This window comes from Acomys minous, assembly GCF_964271855.1.
Source record: "Acomys minous genome assembly, chromosome: 8".
Lineage (NCBI taxonomy): Eukaryota > Metazoa > Chordata > Mammalia > Rodentia > Muridae > Acomys > Acomys minous.
The window spans coordinates 32,223,554-32,246,536 of NC_140489.1; the positions used below are offsets into that span (position 1 = coordinate 32,223,554).

The 22,983-nt window shown below is 45.4% G+C and overlaps 2 protein-coding genes and 1 long non-coding RNA gene across 6 annotated transcripts in view; 2 read left to right on the top strand and 1 right to left on the bottom strand.

The window, feature by feature from the left end:
* Positions 1–103: 103 nt before the first annotated feature.
* Positions 104–14,912, top strand: ACYP1 (acylphosphatase 1). Of its 2 annotated transcripts, none has more exons than XM_084791484.1 (3): positions 104–367; positions 5,811–5,902; positions 14,491–14,912. In XM_084791484.1, the coding sequence occupies exons 1-3, from the start codon at positions 202–204 to the stop codon at positions 14,704–14,706; spliced, it is 474 nt and encodes a 157-aa protein (XP_084647610.1). In that variant the 5' UTR covers positions 104–201; the 3' UTR covers positions 14,707–14,912. The 2 variants fall into 2 exon arrangements, with proteins under 2 accessions (XP_084647610.1, XP_084647611.1); XM_084791485.1 differs by lacking the exon at positions 104–367 and adding an exon at positions 5,434–5,583.
* On the bottom strand, positions 9,649–17,290 carry LOC311602859. Its single transcript, XR_014780880.1, has 3 exons — positions 17,176–17,290; positions 11,989–12,259; positions 9,649–9,771 (listed from the first exon to the last, which is right to left on the bottom strand). It is a non-coding gene; the product is annotated as an uncharacterized lncRNA (long non-coding RNA).
* A 19-nt stretch (positions 17,291–17,309) lies between these two features.
* The window catches only part of MLH3 (mutL homolog 3), a 35,956-nt gene continuing 30,282 nt past the window's right edge, over positions 17,310–22,983 (top strand). For 2 of the 3 annotated variants that reach the window (XM_084791462.1, XM_084791464.1), the window contains exons 1-2: positions 17,595–17,716; positions 18,512–21,827. In XM_084791462.1, coding sequence (XP_084647588.1) covers positions 17,705–17,716; positions 18,512–21,827 — 3,328 coding nt within the window. In that variant the 5' untranslated portion in view covers positions 17,595–17,704. Of the gene's footprint in view, positions 17,393–17,594; positions 17,717–18,511; positions 21,828–22,983 lie in introns of those variants that run through there. The other variant, XM_084791463.1, reaches the window with a different exon arrangement.

The following is a 22,983-nucleotide window of genomic DNA, read 5'->3' on the forward strand; positions in this document are numbered from 1 at the left end:
ATGGTGAAAAGCTGCGGCGGCCGGAATGGGGTGGAGGGAGGGAGGGAGGTGGGGTGGGGCGGGGTGTGGATGCAGTCGGGTCATTTGACGCCGGGTGCTGCCAACTTTGCTGCTCAGATCAGCGATGCCCTTGGGGAGAAGGGAGAGGTTGGAGAGGCTTTTCTGGGGCTACATCAAAGAAGAACTTGGATTTCTCCTAGAATGATGCTCCCAGACCTTAGGGTGTGCCCTTGTCTGGAGAAGGGTGGAGCCCCTAGATGGGCTGCGGAGTCATCCCGCCCCAGGATTCCGGGGTCTGCCCGGCTAGCTGGTGTGGGACTGCTGATAGCCCTTCTGAGCGCGCTCGGCTGCAGCGCCCAGGCCCCAGGTAGGGCTACAGGCTACACGCTCCCGGGCTGTTTTCCCTCGCGTTGCTTTGGCTCTTGCTATTAGATTTACTTTTATTTCGCTCCGTGTTATCGTCCCAGGGTAGTATCTAAAGCCAATGTCATCATTATGCTATTAGGCTAAACATTATGTTTTACTCTCACGTGACCGTTTCTCCTTAAGGCCCAGGAATGACTCAGCCAAATGTAAAGATAATAAAATTAACTACCAGATCAACAATACTTGATTTCAACATTAAAAGCTCCTCTGTGACTCTTTGACTTCAGAAGAGAGTTTATTTGTCTTCTTCGTCCTTCAGTTCATTTGGATGAGCTGGTTGGAACAGATAGCCTAGTTTTTCTTGTAACTACACAGAAGATTTCGTGCACGTGGGAAAAGAAAAGTAGACAGCCAGTCCCGTTAATACTTCGCCATATCAGACGTCAGCTTTTATGTGCTACAAAGAAATTCCTTGGCGGGCGCGCTAAGGCCGATTGTCAGTCAGTGCTTTCATGCTCAGTTGTCTCTTCTGCCTTCTCCACGTTGCAGGCATTTATTTCCCACTGACTCCTGCCCATAACGCTCAGCTTCCCTCTGCCTCAGTCAACTCTATGGCTCTCCCCTCTGCACCCTTTTTAACTAGTCTCAATACTCTCCATCTTTTTCCCCCCTTTCATTTCGAGACAGGATGTAGCCTTGGCTGTCCTGGACTTGATTTGTAGACCAAGCTGGCTTCAAACTTAAAGAGATCTACCGGCCCCTGCCTCCCCGAGTGCTGGGATTATAGGCGTGGGCCATCACAACCAGGATAGTATTCTCCATCTTTTTCTCTGGTTTTAAAATATGATAGTTTCATGAAAGATGGTTCACGTTCCTGTATTTGTCTCCTCTATGTTAGGATCCCAGCCACTTCTCTTCTGTTTAGTTTTGTTTGCTGTAGTCCACAGTTTAGCACTGGATAGGCCTCCTGCCGATTTAATCGTCTGGCCTCAGGCTCCCCTAGGCAGAAACAGGGAGAGACAGAGACAGAAACAGAGAGACAGAGAGGGGCACACACAGAGACAGAGACACAGAGAAAGACACACACACACACACACACACACACACACACACACAGACAGCTCTGTGAGTGTAAGCCCTGTGTGTGCAGTTCCTGGGAAGGCCAGAAGATGGCACTGCACTCCCTGGACCTGAAGTTTTGGCACTCGTGAACCAAGTAACAGGACAACTCGGTTTCTTTCTCTTTTCTTATTTTCATTCTTTCTTTAGTTATGGTTGGCTTTTTTGTTTGGTTTTGAGACAAGGTCTCACAATGTAGCCATGATTGGCCAGGAACTTGCTATGTGTTCCAGGTTAGCCTTAAACTCATAGAGATCCACTTGCCTCTGCCTCCCAAGAGCTATAATTAAAGATGTGCATCATGTTCAGGACACCCTTGGTTTCTTGACCACAAGCCCTACACACACACACACACACACACACACACTTTCCTATCTCTCTCCTTGTCCAGGCACCTGTGGTCCGGGTTCTGGCCCCTCTTCTTAACTATACAGCACAGCTACTACTGTCCTTCCCATGAGCAAGGACAAGAAGGCAAGCTTCTGTTTCTGCATCCCAGGCATTTGACAATATTGAGCATTCTCTCCCTTAAGACTCACTCTTTTTCTTCAAGACAGGGTTTCTCTGTGTAGCCTTGGCTGTCCTGGACTCACTTTGTAGACCAGGCTGGCCTCAAACTCACAGAGATGCGCCTGCCTCTACCTCCCGAGTGCTGGGATTAAAGGTGTGCGTCACCACGCCCGGCCAAGACACACTTCTCACTACTCCTATGTCCTCTTGGTTTCTTCTTTCTCAGCCTTCTTCCGCCTGTTTAAGGCTTTTTGCCATTTGTGCCTTTTCCCTTCCTTGCCTTCTAAGTTTATCTGTTCTCCCTTTCGTGTATACAGAACCCCAGGCAGGCTCTTCCTTATGACTTCTATCAGACCTGTCATGTGGGGTCTCACCTATGTCTAAACTACGGGCTGCTTGGCCATAGTCTCTCTCCAGCTACCCACCAGGAGGCCCAGACTCAGTGTGACAGACCGCTGATCTTACCCCACCCTCTGCTCTCTCCCATGCTGTACATCCTCTCACCTTGAGCATCTGTTCCCCCAATCCATCCTTCTTGCTGGTGTCCAGATGCTGCTGCTAAGACCTTCTTTCCCAGCTTTGTTGAGATATTAGCAGGACTTATCAGTCAGCGGTAGGATGTATACTTAGAATGCACACAGACCACCAGGCATGGTGGCGCACGCCTTTAATCCTAGCACTCAAGAGGCAGAGGCAGGCAGATCTCTGTGAGTTCGAGGCCAGCCTGGTCCAGGACTACATAGGAACACCTTGTCTCAAAAAAAAAAAAAACAAAAAAAACAAAAAAAACAAAAAAAACCCAACAACAACACCAAAAAGAATGCATACAGACTTAGGTTCCATTCCCAAGCAAAACACACACACACACACACACACACACACACACACACTAGGGGTGGTGGTGGTGGGAGGGGACAAAGATCACAAATAAAAAGTGTATATAGCATTTTGGCAACACATATACTAAAACTGGGTTGGTGCTGAGCTTGGCACAGCTGCTGCTCAAGAACGAAACACAAATGCACAAAGTGTGTCTTTTGAAAAAAATGTATTTATGAGGGTTGGGGACAAGCTCAGTCATACAAGCACAAGGACCTGAACTAGGCATCAGGACCCAATTTTTAAAAGTCTGGCTTGGTGGCACAGATTTACAATCCTGCTTCCACAAATGCAAAGACAGGTGACTCCCTAGGGACCCTGACCAATCAGGCTAGCCTACTGAGCAAGTTCCAGGACAGGGAGCAAGCCTGTCTCAAGAAAAAAACATGGGTTGTACCTGGAGAATGACACTCTAGGTTACCCTCTGGCCTCCACATGTGTGTCCACATACACATATGAACAAAAAGATACACAAAATACATACATAATACATGCATACATACGTGTGTGTATGTGTAAAATGTGAACTCTTGACACTTTGTAAAATGATTAAGTTGAGCTAAGTACTGAATCCTTCTGATCTTATAGTTTCTTTTTCCTCGGCCCTTCTTGAAAAATTGAAATATATGACTTAGTCATTTCCTATCTTCCACATTAGGTGTAGAATATGTCTATAGTTCTGCCTTCCCCTAATAAATCAAGTCAATCTCAGCAGGTCTCAACCACAGTTGTGTAGCGTGAAGCAATATCTTAGGGATAAAATGTGGGCATACATCCAAAAGGTTCCCCAAACGCCCTGATGTGCAGATGCCAGTGAGAGTCCCTGGCTTCATCGCAACTCCCTCCTTTTTCCTGCTTGCCTATCGGCACCACCTCGGCCACAACTAGGGAGTGATCGAAGGCAGCAGTCTCGGGAGTGGACTGTGGACTGGCTGCCTGAGGCTAAATCCTGGCCCCATCACTTTCTCGTTGTGATTCTGTAACTTTGGAAAGATGCTGTCTCCTGAACAAACCCTTTCTCCAGCCCTCCCAGTCAGAATCAGTCCCTTAAGTTCTTCATAACTTTCTGTCTCTGTTACAATGCTGTGCTGGTTCATGATGACCTCTCGGAGAACGCTTATGAAACGAATGAGCATGTTGCACGTCATCTTGTCATTCTTTGCACATACACTTATCTATGATAAAGAACTCTTTGCACGTACACTTATCTATGATAAAGAACTCTTTGAGGGCAAAGATTATACATCATTTATCTCTGTACACCACATGTTCCATCCGTTTAAATGCTCAGTAGGTTTGGAATCTATAGGGAAACGTACTTTAAATGAATTTTAGAGAAATCACATCACTCAAATACAGTGTTTAGTGTTGTTTTCAAATATTGCCAAGGACACCGTTCGCCCCGGCTCCTTCACCTCCCAGCAGGAAGACTTTATGACTCTGTAAGTGGGGAGCTAGTGTCATGATGGATTTCCATAGTTACCACTGCAAACTTCCTCATCTTGCCAAATCTGCCAGCCCGACACGCTAACAAACGGAGCCCAGTGTTATGAAATGATATAATATATGCAAGGAGTCCAAGAAGGGACAATGAGCATCACACACAATTTGCTTCATACACATTCTTGATCCTAATGGTAGCTGAGTTCCAATGCACACAAGCCATTTCTCGTTTTAGAAATCTTTACCCACAAAACCCTTGGTGATTCTCTTTTTCTAAAAGGAAAGGCATGCATTGTGGTTGATTTGCTTAGATTTATTGATTCAATTGAGATTCTGGAGACATGAATTACTTGCACAAGATTTATTTATTTATTTATTTATTTATTTATTTATTATATTTAAGCACAATCTTAGTAAGACAGATTCTGGGTAGCAGCTTCCAAAAGCCCAGATAAAATAACTTCACCAAGCCGGGCAGTGGTGGCGCGCCCCTTTAATCCCAGCACTCAGGAGGCAGAGGCAGGCGGATCTCTGTGAGTTCGAGGCCAGCCTGGTCTACAAAGTGAGTCCAGGACAGCCAAGGCTACAAAGAGAAGCCCTGTCTCGAAAAACAAACAAACAAAAACAACAACACTTCACCATAATGTCATGTGCATTTTATTATCTCTTGCTATCAAGTCCAAATTATGCATGACTCAAAATTGAAAGAGGAGAGAGAGGGGAGGGGCAGAAAGGTGGGTATGGATCCTATTCAATTGATTTATTTCTGATGCTTAATGTTTAATGTCTTTCTCCTACCTCGAGCTCCTCCAGCGCAGGATTTTGCTATTACAGTCACTGATTTATGCCAATAGCCCTTGGCACACCTCCTTAGTTTATGAGTGGACATATTCTAAGTGTTTTGTCTATGCCTTTCTATACCAGCTGGAAAATGAGAAGTCGGGGTACCTACAGAAGTTAGGTACAGATTAGGTCAGTGTATGCAAAGTCTAATCTAGGCTTACATCAATCCCAGGCTCTCTCTACGGCCTGATCTACTCCTCCTGAAGCCCCGCCCCTAGGCGGGCTCTTGGCCGAGATGCCACCTATGATTGGTTAGACAGCGGTGATGGGCGTGCGAGGCAGCCTTGGAGGAGTCGCACTCTAAGCTTCCGGGAGCGGCGGTTAGCGCGGCGCGGGCGGTTGATCTGGAGGTCCCTGGGTCAGATCGGCGGCTAGTGAGGAAGCCCCGAAAACCCGAGTGTCCGCCACTCGGATCAAACAAGTGTCAGTGGAGGGGATTGCGGGCTGCGTGGGGAGAGGATGGTTGGCGGCGATAGGGCTGCGAGGGTAGCGGGGTGAGCAGGTGAAGGCCCTTGACCACAAGCCCACCCAGTTACTCTTTGCAGTTCCGGGACCCTGGGGTTCCGGAGAGGTCTCCGTAGAGATGGAGTACGGGCGCAGCCCTTTCTTAGAATGATGTCTCATACTGTTGCTTTCCTGGTCTCTGACAGGTTTAAGCATGGCAGAAGGGGACACCTTGGTCTCAGTGGATTACGAAGTTTTTGGGAAGGTTCAAGGGGTGTTTTTCCGCAAGTACACTCAGGTATGTGGCCCATAGGCATGAGGCCTGGTTCTGACCAGTGGGAGCTGGGAGAGGCTGGCTGGCTTTTTGGTAACTTGGGGAGGTGGGGGTAGTTGCCGATGAGCGATGAGTTGAGACCGTTTCGCAGCAGTCTGTAAAACATGGTGCAATTGCAAGGGGCTCCTGACTGCCATTTTTAGGAGTGGTAAGGGACCATCTAGACACCCTTTTGAATGAGAATACCCCTAGTGCACCCTCTTGTTATGTCACCAAGCCAAGTCACTTTCATAGGAAAGCTACCGTCAAGCTAGAGAGTTGAGCCAAGCGTGGTGGTGCATGCCTGTAACCCTAGCGCAGGGACAGGCAGATCGCTGTGAATTTGTGACCAGCCTGGTCTAGAGAGAGTCCAGGACAGCCAAAGCGCCAAAGAAAAACCCTGTCTTGAAAACAAACCAAACCAGAGGTGATGTTAGGTGTGCGGATCACACTGATATAAGATATGTAATCATTCACACAGCTACTGCAAGTTTATTCCTCCAACTTCCACCCCAGGATTCAAACCCAGGGACTTTTGCATGCTCAGCAACGCTACCAGCCAAGCTGCTTCCCCAGCCCCCCACTGTGTATTTGTTGTTCTTTTCCTTCTTGAAAGAACGCTTACCTTTTCTAATTTAAGTTTTCCTGGTTAAAATACCTTATCAGACTAGGCATGGTGATGCACGCCTTTAATTCCAGCACTCGGGAGGCAGAGGCAGGTGGATCTCCGTGAGTTTGAGACCAGCCTGGTCTACAGAGAAAGTTCCAGGACATCGAGTACTACACAGAGAGAAAAACAAAACAAAACAAAATAAAAAACGAGCAACCGAGGGGCTGGAGAGGTGGCTCAGGGGTTAAGAGCCCTGACTGCTCTTCCAAAGATCCCGATTTCAATTCCCAGCAACCACATGGTGATTCATGACCATCTGTAATGAGATCTGGTGCCTTCTTGTGGTGGGCAGGTGCATATTCAGGCAGAATACTTTAAAAAACAAAACAAAAATGAACAAACAAAAACCTTCATCCATTCCTGGTGTCCCCTTATAGTAGTGGGGAGCATTTGAGGGATGAACAGACGTGGCAGCCTCTACCGCTGCTCCCCATCACTAATTTCATCAGAGCACAAGGGCCATCTCAACTTCCCTTCCGCCTTCAGCAAGATTGTCTATCTGGCTCATTATAGCCATCTTGATGGGTATGACATAGCATCTCCTTGGGAATGTCCATTGTTTTCGTTCAGGTACCAATGTATTTAAAAACAACTTAATCATACAAGGAATGTTCTTCAATTACAGTAGAAGTAAAGTACAAATCATTAACAGATAACTGAATATTCCAAATTATCCAGAATAACACTTTTTTGCTTTTTTTCTTTCAGTACATAGGACGTATGTACTAAAAACCTTACCATTTTAACCATTTGAAAACACATAGAGGCAGAGGAGCTCTGAGTTCGAGGATAGCCTGCTCTACAGAGCAAGCCTAGGACAAGCCAGGGCTACACAGAGAACACTTATTTTCATTTTATTTCAAAAGACTGAAGCTCTCTACTCACCGGCCTGTTTTCCCTTCCACCAGCCCCTAGCAATCACAGTCCCGCTTTCCATGGATGTGCAGGTGAGAGGGCAGCTACCACGTAGACTCCCGGGATCAAACTCAGGTCCTCAGGCTTGGCGGAAGTCGCCTTAAACCACAAGCCATCTTGCTGGCTCTTTATAAACTTGACCACTCTAGTTAGCTCATGAGGAGAATCATACAGTATTTGTTATTGTGTCCTCAAGATTCACCCACATGTCCTGAGTCAGAACTTCCTTCGCTTTCAAGGCTGAAACATAGTCTGTATATTTTCAGAGTGGTTTTGATTTTGCCTTTTCCTAATGAGTAATGATGTTGAGTATCTATGTGTTTATTGGCATGTAAAAGAAGATATTATATAACATATTTGGCGAGCTTTCTATTCATATCCTTGGCCCATTTTTAAATTGAATTATTTTTCTTTGTGTATATGTGCATATAACTTTATATATATAATTAATTTATTCATATTACATCTAAATTGTTATCCCATCCCTTGTATCTTCCCATTCCTCCCTCCCTCCCACTTTCTCCCTACTCCCCTCCCCTATGACTGTGGCTGAGGGGGACCTCCTCCCCCTATATATGCTCATAGGGTATCAAGTCTCTTCTTGGTATAACATTTTTTTTATCTATTCCAGATACTAAGTCTTTCTCTGACTTTTTTGTTGTTGTTGTTTGTTCAGTTTTGGTTTTTGTTTTTTTTGAGACAGGGTTTCTCTGTAGCCTTGGGTGTCCTGGACTTGCTTTGTAGACCAGGCTAGCCTTGAACTCACAGCCATCTGCCTTCCTCTGCCTCCGACCTTTTCTTCTTTTGAGTTTGAGATAAGGTCTCACTCTGTAGCCCTAGCTGGCCTGTAACTAAGAGATCCACATGCTTTTTTCTCCTGAGTGCTGAGGTGTGCACCACCCTGCCCACCTCCCCCGTGCCGCCCCCCCCCCACCTCACGCGCGTGCATGCATGCACGCTCTCTATCTCTCTCTCTCTCTCTCTCTTTCATAATTTATTTTTATTTTATGTGCATTGGTGTTCTCCCTGTATGTCTGTGTGAGGGTGTCCAATCTTGGAGTTACAGACAGTTGTGAGCTGCTCTGTGGTAGGAATTGAACCCGGGTCCTTTGGAAGAGCAGTCAGTGCTCTTAACTGCTGAGCCATCTCTCCAGCCCCTGCCTGGATACTAGTCTCCTAGCAAATGTCTGATGCCAACCTTTCTTCCACTTTGGAGAGCTTCTTTCAAGCATCAAAGGCTTAATTTTGTTTCTTTGGAGAAAGTTTCACTCTGTAGCCCAGGCTGGCTTTAAACTCCTGGTATTCCTTCCCAATGCTAGGATTACAGATATGAGCCACCATGCCCAGCAGAAGGAATGACTTTTAAACTCTAAGTTTGCTTTATTTTTATTTTTTGGTGGGAGGGGGACTTGTAGTGCTATCACTTGTACTCTTAGTGATTTAAGGTCATGAGGAGTCATGCCCATGTTTTCTAAGGTTTTTCCTGTCTTAATCCCTTAAACTTTGAGCTGTTTTGCTGGGGGTGGGGGGTCAGGGGGAAGGCAGGGAGGGGGGAAGGGAGAGCGGAGCAGGCATTGTATGTTTGTTTAGTATTTGGGGACAGAAAAAGAAAAGCATGGGGCGCTCTGGCAGGCGCCTCTCCTCAGCTCTAAGGGCCACTGCTGTTCTGGTGGCTGTGCATCCCCTAGAGAACAAGAAGCCTCCAGATGCCTAAGCAATGCCAACCTCTGCAGGCTTTGTTCCCTCAGCTGCCCACGCTTCCGTCTACTGTACCTTCTCTCCTGGTCAGTTCTCTGTCACGGATTTGGCAGTGATGCTCAGGTCATCAGCCTGCATGCACGCTTGAGCTTTCCTGGCAGCCTGGTTCCTTCTCTAATGAGATATAGCTGAGTTCTGGATTACAAATTGAGGGACTTTCTTTTTAGATGGAAAACAAGAACTAGTCACTATATTCCTTAACTTGTTCTTAGGTTTGGCACGGTGGTTTGGTTCTTAGGTTTGCTCACAGGCTCAAGTAAGAGGATATGGGCTCGTAAAGAAGCCCAAGACCAGCCTGGGCTACAAGAGGAAGACCCTACCTCAAGAGAAAAAAAAAAAAGAAAATAAATTGTGTGTGTGTGTACACACGTGCCATGGCATACATGTGGAGGTCAGAGGACAAATGTGGGAGTCACTTCTCTCTTCTCCTTCCACTGTATGAGTCCTGAGGATCAAACTCCGGTCATCAGGCTAGGTGACAAGTGGCTCTTCCTGTGCCATCTTGCCAGCCCTGGAAAATAGTTTATGAGATGGTGTTAGCGTATTGGAATTTCCTTTCAAAGAAGCTTATTGGAGTCTTACTTTCTTCATTGTCTGGTTGACTTTTCTTGGGGAGACATGAATAAATGTCTGTTCGCCCCAGATAGGGTACCAACAACAGACCAAATGAATGATTCCACCCAAGGGTAGCTTGGTGAACCACTGCATTTAATTTTGATTCCCTAAGGGGCATGGGCAACTTACAGGCAGCAACACCATGCAATTCCCACCCCCGTCCTCAACTCCTTATATAATGTTAGGGAGGGTTGGAGGGTAGTTTCCACAGCTGTTCTGTGAGCCCCTTATGCGCTGCTTTGTGACCCTCCCTCCTTGAGGATGGGCTGTTCCTGGGCCTAACGTGAGGAGGGGCTTGCCCATTAATCACAGCTGCTATGCTTTTAAGCCCAGAGGACCGATTCCCGCAGCACTTAGGTGTTCAAATATGAACGCGAATCAGCAGTATTACGCTATCATTTAAAAAGGAGTAGAATTTAACACACAAATAATGCCTGTTGGAAATTCCCATCCTTAAACCAGTCAAAATTTGGAGTGTCTTGTTCACAAGAATTCAGGTCAGTCGTATTTCAAATTAAAGATTTATTTGACTGACTGAACCTCCTGCTCAAAACTGCACCATCATGCGGAGAGCTGTCCACCATCTGTGGTGACGGGAACAGCTGGCGGTCTCCAGCTCCTCCTGCTTGCTTTGAAACACAAAGGTGCCGTTCTGCATAGTTGGCTGGCTGTGCTGTCTTCCTCACACCCTTCCCCAGCATTCCTCTTGAATGTCTCGCCTTTGGCACTCAACAATGCCCACTGTGTGTGGCCCCTGCTCTTCTTCATGCCTTAGTTTCCTCTGTCTCTGAGACTGTTATTTGAGGGAAGTATTCTTGTTCATTGTGCAGACACGTCTGCTTTGAACATAGCTGGCTTGGTGGATGCTCCATCCAGTTCCTCCACAAAACATTTTTTGCTCTGCATAATGCTTTCCTTGGCCTACCCCAGTGATTTCCCACGTTTACCGGGTTACACTGGCATTTGCACATTTAATCATATTAGCTCCCATAATCTTTTGTAATCCAACCCCTTCTATTATAGATCAACAACAACATAATATCCTAATTATATATTTATGTAGCAGTAAAAGTAGCTCCAGTACATCACTGGCTTTCCTAGATGATCATTTCTGCTACAACTTAGTAATGAACACTTAGCATGTTCAACTTGATTTTTTTTAACTAACTAATTTAAAAATTTTTGATATACTGGTGTTTTGCCCACCTGTATGTCTGTGAGGGTGCCAGATCCCCTGGAACTGGAGTTACGAATGGTTGTGAGCTGTCCTGTGGGTGCTGGGAATCGAACCCAGGTCCTCTAGAAGAGCAGCCAGTGCTCTTGCCTTCTGAGCCATCATTTCAGCCCCCCGCATGTTCAACTTTAAAGACAGTGATTGTTTCTTAGACAAGAGAAAAGAAACACTAGGAAAAGGAGCATCAGTTTGGAAAGGTGGCGGCAGGGGATTCCCCTTCAGAAATGAGTTTTATTGGAAGAGCTTGATGGCCATGGGGTGTATGGGCAGGCCTTGACGTAGGAGAAGAGCAATAGATCAGATCAGGTAACTTGGCGGGCTTAAAGGGTGGCTCGGTGGGTAAAGGCGCTTGCCACCAAGACTAAACTGAACTCGGTGCCCAAGATTCACACAGTGGAAAGAAGGAAAAGACTTCTGCAAGCAGTCTTCTGACTCCTCACTTTTGTATTTTATGCATGCCCTATCCCCATAAATAAATAAACAATTTTAAAAAATTTTTTAAAGATTTATTTATTATTTATACAGTGTTCTGCCCACATGTGAGCCTGCCCACCACAAGAAGGCACTGGATCTCATTACAGATGGTCGTGAGCCACCATGTGGTTGCTGGGATTCGAACTTTGGACCTTTGGAAGAGCAGATGGTGCTCTTGACCTCTGAGCCATCTCTCCAGCACCCCCCCCCTTTTAAAATTTTTAATGATGGAAACAAAAATATACCTAAAAGTGAAGCTTCTGGAAAAACTACTTGTTCTTCCTTGTCTTGTATTGTTCCTCAAACTTGACCTTGGCCTCCCTCCTAGCCTTGCATTTCAGGGCTGGGTCTCTAAAGACATCCTTGTTGATAACAGTCTTGTCCAAGGGGCTATGTACAGAGTACCTGGTGGCCATGAGGTGACCGTAGTTACAAACTTTCACAAAGGACTTGATCTTTGGCCTCTTGGTGATGATTTTCTTCTCACCCATGGAGCTGTCACTTTTTGGGGATAGCGGTCAATTCCAGCCATCGGCATGGCTGTGAGGGCAGTCTGAGGTGCCGTCATCAGTGTTCTTCATGATGATGGCTTTGCATCAGAGTAGCTGCCAGCCAGGACCAGCACCACTTTCCCAGGTTTCATGAACTTGTCCAGTTCGGCAGCACGCAGCTGGCACTAAGCCAAGTAAACATAAGAAGGAGCATCAGTAAGAAAGACAACTTGAAGCCAGGTTTAGTGGCCCACGCCTTTAATCCTAGGACTCAGGAGGCAGAGCCAGGCAGATCTCTCAGTTCAAGGCCAGCCTGGTCTACAAAGTGAGTCCAGGACAACCAGGTTTACACAGAGAAACCTTGTCTTGAAAAACCAAAAAAGAAAGAAAAGAAAATGTTTTAAAAAGAAAAAAAGGGTAACTTGGAGGCCCGGGCAGGTGGCTCAGCAGCCCATATTCTTCTCCCAAAGGACCTAAGTTAAGGCTCAGAACACCAAAACCAACTCTATTCTAGCCCCAGGGCACGTGGAGTCCATGAGCACCAGCACTCTCTCATGCCCGTACCACCCCCCTCTCTGTATACATAGTTAAACTATCTTTTTTTTTTTAAAGAAAAGTTAAAGGTAGGTACCTACCACAGGCATGATAGGGGTAGAGGGGGGGCCCACAGGAGATGAAGCCTTCCGTGAAATTCTCAAACAAAGGAAAAGATCGAACTTTTACGTCAATATTCTAATTTGTCAGTAAGTTATTTTTAGTGATTTTGTTTAGGATAACCTACAGGATACAGGACAGGACCATATACTAGGAGACATGAACTATGAGGCTACAACACAGCATGGCTTCTTTTTGTTTGTTTGGTTGGTTTTTTTTGAGACAGGGTTTCTCTGTGTAGCCCTGGCTGTCCTGGAGTCACTTTGTAGACCAGGCTGGCCTTGAACTCACAGAGATCTGCTTGCCTCTGCCTCTCAAGTGCTGGGATTAAAGGTGTGCACCACTACACCTGGACAAGCATGGCTTCTTTTTTTTATTTTCTCTTCTTTAAAAATATTTTTTATTAATTTATTCATATTATATCTCAATTGTTATCCCATCCCTTGTATCCTCCCATTCTTCCCTCCCTCTCTTTTTTTTAAAGATTTATTTACTATGTATACAATGTTCTGCCTGCATGTGTGTCTGCCTGCCAGAAGAGGGCACCAGATCTCATAGATGGGTGTGAGCCACCATGTGGTTGCTGGGAATTGAACTCAGGACCTCTGGAAAAGCAGACAGTGCTCTTAACCTCTGAGCCATCTCTCTAGCCCCCACCAGCATGCTCTTAACTCTTGGTCCAGAGAGAGATGCAGCAAGGACATGGCCTCACTTCTCCATTCTGCCATTCTGGTGTCTTTAGAGCAGCCAGCATCTTCAGCAGGCAGGCCCACGATGTAACAAGCAAGGCAAGTGGAAACCCGATAGCTGCAGAGCCTCATGAACTCTCCAAGCTCAGAGGCTGCGCACAGCTGCTTCCCCTCGCCACCAAGTATGACAGAAAGTGGGCTTTGGTTGCAACGTAAACATGTTGGGTTAGAGGGTTCCTCCACAGTAAAAACAATGGTTGTGTTGCCCAGGAAATTGTGAAATACTGTGTAATGATCTTTAAAGATACAATGGGTCACTTCATCTGGATTTGTTTAGGTGTGGTCCTGGCTACAGGCAAAGAGAAGGATCAAATAACTTCAAGCCTCTTGTACTCCACACACCCAGTAGATTGCTGATGAGGAGAAGAGAAATGAGGGTTGTGGGTGTATCTTAGAGCTGGAGTGCTTGCCTAGGTAGCATGTATGGGGCCCTCGGTAAATCCTCAGTACTGCAAAAACAAACTCAAACTCAGGGTCTCTCCCGCCTCAAGTTATGTGGCTAATCATGATGGTGCACACTCATAATCCCAGCACTCAGAAGGCAGGGGCAGGACAATAACTGGAAGATCAAGGCTAGCCTGGTCTACATGATAGTTCTATCTAGGCCAGCCAAGGCTACATAATGAGACTGCTTTTTAAAAAAAAGAAAGAAAGAAGAGAATGAAAAGAAAAAGAAGTGAACAAGCTGTACGACCAGTACCATAAATAGCCTTAGGAAGTCATTTTGAAGGCATCTTTTTTGGGCTTACTCTTTAGTACTTAACCACATTTACTACATAATGGAAAATCTAAAGAATTCAAATGCTGACTTTTGTAGAATAAAAAAGAGAGAGGGAATCAAGTGGCTAAATTCAGCCCTGACATCCTCTTTGGTGTCTGTTTTGATTTTTCTGGACAATGTCAAATTAGTTTTGGTGGTTTGATTCTAGGCCAAGAGTACGCCACAGATCCTAGGTTCACGTTGTTTTGTACAATCTCACTGTAGCTCTCTTTCTCTCCTTTCTCCCCCTCAGGCTGAAGGTAAAAAGCTGGGTTTGGTAGGCTGGGTCCAGAACACAGATCGGGGCACAGTGCAGGGACAACTGCAAGGCCCCATCTCCAAGGTGCGTCACATGCAGGAGTGGCTGCAGAGAAGAGGCAGCCCTAAGTCACACATCGACAGAGCAAACTTCAACAACGAGAAAGTCATCTTAAACTTGGATTATTCAGACTTCCAAATTGTAAAGTAATGGCCTGGATTAATTTTTTCAAAATAATCTCACTCCTTTTTTTTGTTTGTTTGTTTGTTTTAATCAATATAGAACTACTCTGTGCTCAGTATTAGAATTTGTCCATAAGTTATTCTGGTTGTGTATTTGAAAGGTACTGTGTATTACATGTAAGATGGAGTACAATTGTATACAAGTCTAACCAATAAAAACACATTAGAACCTTATGCCTACAGTGCTTTTTAAAAAAATCATTAGTGAACTTTTAGGCAACATGATTATTCAGTATTGTGAGAGGAAGATTTTGAAGTAGTTTAAAGAGGTTTGAAAGAGAAGAGGTGACTTTGAAGCATTTCTTTAAATTGTTTATACAGTTTCTTCAGGAGATCCCATGTGCAATAAGAACAAAAGTCCCCAGCCAGACGTGGTGGCACATGCCTTTAATCCCAGCACTTGGAGGCAGAGGCAGGTGGATTGCTGTGGGTTCGAGGCCAGCCTGATCTACAAAGTGAGTCTAGGACAGTTAAGGATACACAGAGAAATCCTGTCTCAAAAACAAAAAACAAAAACAAAAAAAGAACAAATGTCCCCAGGCCAGGTTGTTAAGTGTTCAGATTATGTGGCACACTAAGTACTGTTGCTTTCAATCTTTTGGAACATTCCTTTTCCAAGGGTTAAAAATTCACATAAAGTAGTTATGCTCTCCTCTCGTTTGTATGCTGAAACCCTAACCCAACTATGAGTCCTATCCAACTGCTGACACGTGTGTGTGAGTGTGTGTGTGTGTGTGTGTGTGTATTTATAAAATAACATGTGAAGACAGCCAGCCACACCCAAGATGGAGTCCTGACGGAAGCCTTAATCTCAGGCTTGTCCCAGAACTGGGGAAAAAAACCCAAAAAAACAAAAACAAAATCCCTGCTACTTAAGCCACCCAGCCTGTGGTCTTTTGTCATGAAGCCCTGGCAAACTGAGTGATAATCAGAATTTTGCTTCATCAGCCCCAGAAGTCTGCTTTGGTTTGGTTAGTAATTAAACAAATATACACTTATTTTTAAAAATTTGTCATAAGTTCCATTAAAAGGAGGAGGGGTGGCTGCGAGGGATGGCTCAGCAGTTAAGAGCACTGGCTGCTCTTCCAGAGCTCCTGAGTTCAATTCCCAGCAACCACATGGCTCACACCCTGACTGTAGGCCCATGGGATCCGATGCCCTCTTCTAATGTGCAGATGTACATGCAGACATATACAGAAATCTTTAAAAAAAAAAAAAGTTTTCAAGGCCCAGGGGAGGAGGTTTCAATGACACTGAGACAGAAGGCAAAAACTGAGGATTGCCTAAAAATCCCCAAATCACATTATGCTGTGAAGAGCTCTGCTCTCCTTCAGTTAGGAAAACGCAGTGGTTGAACTAGGATGATAACAAAACAAATAAACAATGAACGCAACCCAGGTGTCCTGATTTGCAAATTAAGAGTTGAGCTGGTTGCTGTGGGGCACAGACCTTTAATACCAGCGCTTGGGAGGCAGAGGCACGTGGTACTCTGAGTTCAAGGCCACCCTGGTCTTCTAAGTGACCAGGGCTGTTACACAGAAAAATCATGTCTTGAAAAAAATGAGACTGTGTGTGTGTGTGTGTGTGTGTGTGTGTGTGTGTGAGAGAGAGAGAGAGAGAGAGAGAGAGAGAGAGAGAGAGAGAGAGAGAGGGAGGGAGGGAGGGAGACAGAGAGAGAGGGAGGGAGGGAGGGAGGGAGGGGGAAGAGATTTTGAGGCTAACTACTGCTTGCCATCTCTGTAACCCACCTTTTGATTAATAAAAAGCCATGCCACCTGGGCAGGGCAGAGGAGATAGAGGTGTGGCTAAGGGTCCCAAGAAGGAGAGAGGAATTCTGGGAAGGAGAAGAGAGACCGACGCGAGGAAGGAGAGAGACCTGAAGGGAAGAGAGGAAGGCCGCCATGGGTTGGATGGAGGAGAAGCACATGGCTGGCGTGGATGGATAATCCGGCTCAGATGAAGAACATTAGCAAGGATTTGGGATTATGGATGGGAGGGAGCTCGACAGAAGTTATTAGAAATAGATGGCGTGGGAAGTCGTTGCACCATGGGAGGTAGTTAGAGAATTAATATCGGCCCTGCCCCAGGTTAACTAAGGCTTTTAAAAAAATATAACAAGTGTCAGTGTCTTAATTGATTGCTCGCCATACATACTGATAATACTAATAATTTAAAAACAGTATGTGTGTGTGTGTTGGGTTGGATTTTCAGCTTTTTCCGGCGCCCTAAAGCGTTAATATTAAGATCGCTCTGCATTCATTCTCTGAATAGCCACTTGCCACCTGGACACTGCGGTAAACAAAACTAAACCCTCTACCTCTACATAGTTTACCCTCTAGCAAACAAAGACCAAGGAAACAAGTAAATTAAATGTCGAACTAAATATTAGAATATGCAAAGGAGATGAGAACGAGAAAGGGAACAAAGCAACACTTACTAGAAACAGCCTTTCACCCCATCCCAAAAGAGAACAAGGCGCGAGAACTAATTAGAACTAGCCAGGTGAAGGGATGCACGCAGCTTGGCCACCTTGGCGCCTGCGCGGTTGAGACATCGTGCAGAAGCCATCTCGCGGCATCTCGGAAGCGCATGCTCCACAGCGCGCGTCCGGCGTTGGAGGTGGTTGGTCGGAGAATAGGTGGAAGAGATTAGAGGTGAAGTGGGGGGAAGCACGTGCTGAATGTGGTCCCGGGAGCTCATCTAACACCAGAAGACGGCCGTGGCCTGTCTGGCGGAACTCGGGGTCCCCCGGAGCAGCTGGGCGGGTGGACTGCGCAGGCGCGGGCCTGCCTGCACGGGCGCCTGATAACTGGAGCCTGGGACTGCGGTGTAATCCGAATGCTTATTAAACATTCACCCCGTTTGCCGACGGCTGCTAAGTTCGTTGTCTTAGAAAGCAATCGTAGCCCCGGTTTTTCCCAGGTTTTAAAAAGCCAGCCCTGCTCCCGGCCACGCTGTTACCGCTTATGAAGAAGGAAGTAAGACCTTTAACGACCTAGAATCTTAGGGTTTTGTTTGTACCTACGAGAATACTTGAAATCAGGTTCAGACAACCCCATTCCCTCATTATTGTTGCCAAGTTGTGTTCTGGGGAGATACATAAAGACCGAAAGTATTAATACAACAATATGAGTAATTAGGGAAGGGCTTTTCCGAAAGCAACACAGGAGCAGGATTTAAATATCAAAGGAACTTTACCTGTTCCCATCGCCCCGCCCCCTTCCCGAGAAAGTAATCGTGACAAAAGTAATGGCTTAATGGGTCTCCTTGATATGTTTGACTTTTTAATTTCATTCTTTTGTTTTACCCTCCTGTTTACAGTGCCTTAGCGCTTCAAAAGTTTTTCTAAAAGCCATGGTTATTGTGTAATGTATAAATGTTATGAAACTAGCTTGGACTTTTTTTCATGAATAATTTCTAGCTAATGTTTCTTAGCTGAATTTAATTTAGGCATCTGTTTTCAGTGAAGTGCTTAGAATTTTGAATAGCGTCTTTATGGGTCAACATCAAGTGTAATTACGATTTCACTTTAGGGCATTCACTTGAACAGAGAAAATTATAAAATTATGAATGCTTCTTTGGAAGTGAAGTCCATTATACCAGGCATGAGTTTTGTGCGCCGTCTAGAAAACAGAACTATACTTCTGTTTCATATTTTGGTTTTATATTTTATTTACCTCAAAAACTGTAGTTCTTCATAAAAAGCTGACAGAAGCAGTGATGCTATGTAACTGAGATTTAGTAGGGTGTGTGTTTTGTTTCGTTGCCCATAGGTGGTTGTTTCCAGTCAAAGAAGGAAGCCAGTGTCTGGCGTTCTCTGCACATGTCTACCTGCCATGATCAAGTGTTTGTCAGATGAAGTCCAAGCCAAATTGCGTTCCGGTTTGGCCATCAGCTCCTTAGGCCAGTGTGTGGAGGAACTTACCCTCAACAGTATTGACGCCGAAGCAACATGTGTGGCCATCAGGGTGAATATGGAGACCTTCCAAGTTCAAGTGATAGACAACGGGCTTGGGGTGGCGGGTGATGACATCGAGAAGGTGGGAAGCCGCTATTTTACTAGTAAGTGCAGCTCAGTACAGGACTTGGAGAACCCAAGGTATTACGGTTTCCGGGGAGAGGCCCTGGCGAGCATAGCTGACCTGGCTAGTGCCGTGGAAATCTCATCCAAGAGAAACAGGACAATGAAGGCCTTTGTGAAAACGTTTCAGAATGGCAAAGCCCTAAGCACTTGCGAAGCTGCCTTGACCAGACCGAGCGTGGGGACAACAGTGACAGCATATAATCTGTTTTACCAGTTACCTGTGAGGAGGAAAAACATGGATCCCAGACTAGAGTTGGAGAAAGTGAGGCAGAGGATAGAAGCTGTCTCCCTCATGCACCCTTCCACGTCTTTCTCTCTGAGGAACGATGTTTCCGGTTCCATGGTTCTTCAGCTCCCTAAAACCAAAGACATATGTTCTCGATTTTGTCAGATTTATGGATGGGGCAAATCCCAAAAGTTAAGAGAAATACATTTTAAATACAAGGAATTTGAGTTTAGTGGCTACATCAGTTCGGAAGCACACTACAATAAGAGTATGCAGTTTTTGTTTGTGAACAGAAGGCTAGTCTTAAGGACGAAGTTGCATAAACTCATTGACTTTTTATTAAGAAAAGAAAGTATTATATGCAGGCCAAAGAATGGCTCCGCCAGCAGGCAAGTGAATTCAAGTCCTCGGCCCCGTTCTGCCTCAGAGCTCCATGGGATCTATGTAATCAACGTGCAGTGCCAATTCTGTGAGTACGACGTGTGCATGGAGCCAGCCAAAACTCTGATTGAGTTTCAGAACTGGGATACCCTGTTGATTTGTATTCAGGAAGGAGTGAAGAAGTTTTTAAAGCAAGAAAAATTATATGTGGAATTATCAGGTGAAGATATTAAGGCATTTAATGAAGATAATGGTTTTAGCTTGCTTGGTGCTACTCTTCAGACACATGCGTCCACTCAGGAGAAGCGTGACCAGAGCAGTTTCCAGGAAGCATGTAATAATATCTTGGATTCCTATGAAATGTTTAATTTGCAGTCAAAAGCTGTGAAAAGAATAGCTACTCTAGAAAATAAAAACACACAGAATTCTGGAGATTCAGACACTATCAGAAAAAAGACAGTGGACTCACTGTACAGTTATGAGTCAGATGGCCTGGGTCATAGTAAAAAGGACAACATTGCTTGCTTAGAAGCAGGGGTGTTGGGAGAAGAGGTAGTCGAAGCATCAGACTCTGGAGAAAATAAGAACTGTAAAAAATCCTTCTTGGAACACAGGACTTTAGAAAGTCCAAGTGGAACAAGTCCAGAAATGTTTCCAGGACCTCTTCAGACATGTCATCTCTTTGAGGAGAGTGAGGCAGACCTAGAAATACAGAAAATAAGTACTACTGTTAATGCCATGGCTGCCAGCGTTCCCCCACCTAGTGGGATTCAGAGTCAACTGGAGAAATTTGGAGATGCTACTGAAGTGGGGTGCCAAGCTCTGCCATTTGAGACAGCATTATTAAGAGTACAGAGTACTCAGAGGAGGAAGGAAAGAAGAAAAAAGGAGCCTAGTAGTCGTGGAAGAGTAAATGTTTTTAGTTATGGACAAGTTAAATTATGCTCCACTGGCTTTATAACTCATGTGGTACAAAGTGAGCACACTAAATCAACTGAAACAGAACATTCATTTAGGAATTATGTTCGACCTGGTCCTGTAAGTGCCCAAGAAACATTTGGAAATAGAACACACCATGCAATTGAGACTCCAGACAGCAACGATTTAACAAGCACTTTTAGTAAAGAGGCTGTTGAACTGCCCAACAGGAGATTTTGCAGAACAAATACAGGTTATGGGACAGAGACCAAGCCAGTAGCAATGGGTGAGAACGCAATTCTTCTTCAGGAAAGTGGTGAAGGATCACACACGGGTTGCTTTTTGCCTGACACACCCTCCTTCCCACGGTGTACGTATGTCTCCCGTGGTCGGAAGAAAACAGATAAGATGATGGGTTCCTCCAAACACATAGTCCGTAGGAAAATAAGCTTGCGTTCACGAGTGGGATCTTTAGAAAAGTTTAAGAGGCAATATGGGAGGATTACCAATTCCCTAGATACAGAAGAGGAAAATAACACTGAAGTCAGGACCCATCTCAGTCCTCAAGTCGAACCCGACGTTCTGCTGAAAGACAAGAGCCACTTAGCTCTGCCCGATGGTTGTAAGATCACTTCCATGGAGCACAGTGATTCCTGTGATACTTGTCAACCAGTAAGTCACGTCCTGAACTCAGAGGAAATGTCACTTTCCAAAGGAGATCGCTTTGAACAGATGCCTCTTTGGAGAGAAAGTCCTGTTACTCTGGCAGAGTTATCTTGCTGTACCAGAAAGCCTTCGGATGTTGAGAAATTCACTGAATCACTGGCTTCTAAATTATCCAGACTGAAAGGTTCTGAAAAAGAGGTGCAGACAGTGGAGATGACAGGTCATGTTAGTGAACGTCCAGGTTCAGATCCCAGCTGGAAGGCTAACAGCCAGCATGCTAGGCTAGACTTAGATTTTTGTGAATCGTTACCAAGTAAGCATGAAAAAAGAGAGAGCGATATGCTTCTAATGCCAGATTCTGCCACCCAGGATGATTCTACCAATAAAACCAGTGCAGTACATTCTAACAATAAAATGGGTGACACAGAGAAGTTGGGAACGACTCTGCTGTTACCCTGTGGTGATTCTGAAGTCAGCAAAGGTTCAGATGTTCCTGTGAGAGCTCCCAAACAGCACACAGGAAGTCCTGACTCTCCCAGTAGAATGCTAGCAGGTCAGGTCGAAGGCACCGCTGCCAGCCAACATGGCGTTCATGCCCAGAGCGACGCCTCTGAGGCAGGGTCGTGTTCTGAAAGTAAAGAGTCGAAAGCGTACTCTGTGGATTGGCAGCAGCATTTCGACGTAGCCCTGGGAAGAATGGTTTACGTCAACAGACTGACAGGACTTAGCACATTTGTTGCTCCTGCTGAAGACGTGCAGACTGCTTGTACCAAAGACCTAACGACTGTGGCTGTGGATGTCCTGCTGGGGAATGGTAAGCATGAGGGAGTCACCGTCGTGAGATGTTTGTGAGAAAGATAATAACGGCCAAAGAGCAATCTAACTGCTCACAGAGATGACCTCAGCAGACAGCATTAGAAGGCTGTGTTTTATTGTTTTGCTTTTGGGGGGGGCGCGTTGTTTTGGGGGTCAGGGAATAATGCTTCAGGGTCTTACTGTGTCGACCAGGTCAGCTTCAAACTCTCTTTGTAGCCAGGTTGGTCTTGAACTCATGTGTGTGTACCATAACATCTAAAGGCCAGGTGTTTTGTTTTTTTTTTTTTTAAGATTTATTTATTTATTATGTATACAATGTTGTGTCTGCATGTACACTTGCAGGCCAAAAGAGGACATGAGATCTCATTATAGATGGTTGTGTGGTTGCGGGGAATTGAACTCAGGACCTCTGGAAGAGCAGGCAGTGCCTTTAACCTCTGAGCCATCTCTCCAGCCCCCTTGTTTTTTGTTTTTGTTTGTTTGTTTTGTTTTGTTTGGAGACAGGGTTTCTCTGTGTAGCCTTGGCTGTCCTGGCCTCACTTTGTAAACCAGGCTGGCCTTGAACTCACAGCAATCCCTCTGCTTCTGCCTCCCTGAGTGCTGGGATTAAAGGTGTGTGCCACCACACCTGGCTTGAGGGCCAGTTTTTAAAACCTCTATTGTGGCCAGGCTGGCCTTTAATCCCAGCATTTGGGAGGCAAAGGCAAGTGGATCACTGTGAGTTCGAGACCAACCTGGTCTACAAAGTGAGGCCAGGACAGCTAAGGCTACACAGAGAAACCCTGTCTCTAAAAAACAAAACAACAGTTCGAGACCAACCTGGTCTACAAAATGAGGCCAGGACAGCTAAGGCTACACAGAGAAACCCTGTCTCTAAAAAACAAAAGAAAACAAAAAACAAACAAACAAAACCCAAAAAACCCCAACCAACCAAACAAGCCTCTGTTGTGGTTAAGGCATATGGAGATTCTCTGGGTTTAACGATATTTAAATGTAAGAACTTAGCGAAGACTGATAAAGGACACATCTGAGACAAGCGGCAGCCAGGGAAGCTTCACTTTAATAAAGTGGTGCACTGCTAATGGTAAAAAGACGCACAGTACATATCTACCCTATTTCCCCTTTTTTCCCAAATCCACATCTAGAAATGTATC

What these genes read in the sequence shown, in the direction of transcription:
- ACYP1 (XM_084791484.1), top strand. Translation starts at nt 202, where the DNA reads ATGATGCTCCCAGACCTTAGGGTGTGCCCTTGTCTGGAGAAGGGTGGA. An exon ending in CTGCAGCGCCCAGGCCCCAG is followed by an intron (nt 368 to 5,810) that starts GTAGGGCTACAG and finishes GGTCTCTGACAG; the next exon opens with GTTTAAGCATGGCAGAAGGG. An exon ending in TTTTCCGCAAGTACACTCAG is followed by an intron (nt 5,903 to 14,490) that starts GTATGTGGCCCA and finishes TCTCCCCCTCAG; the next exon opens with GCTGAAGGTAAAAAGCTGGG.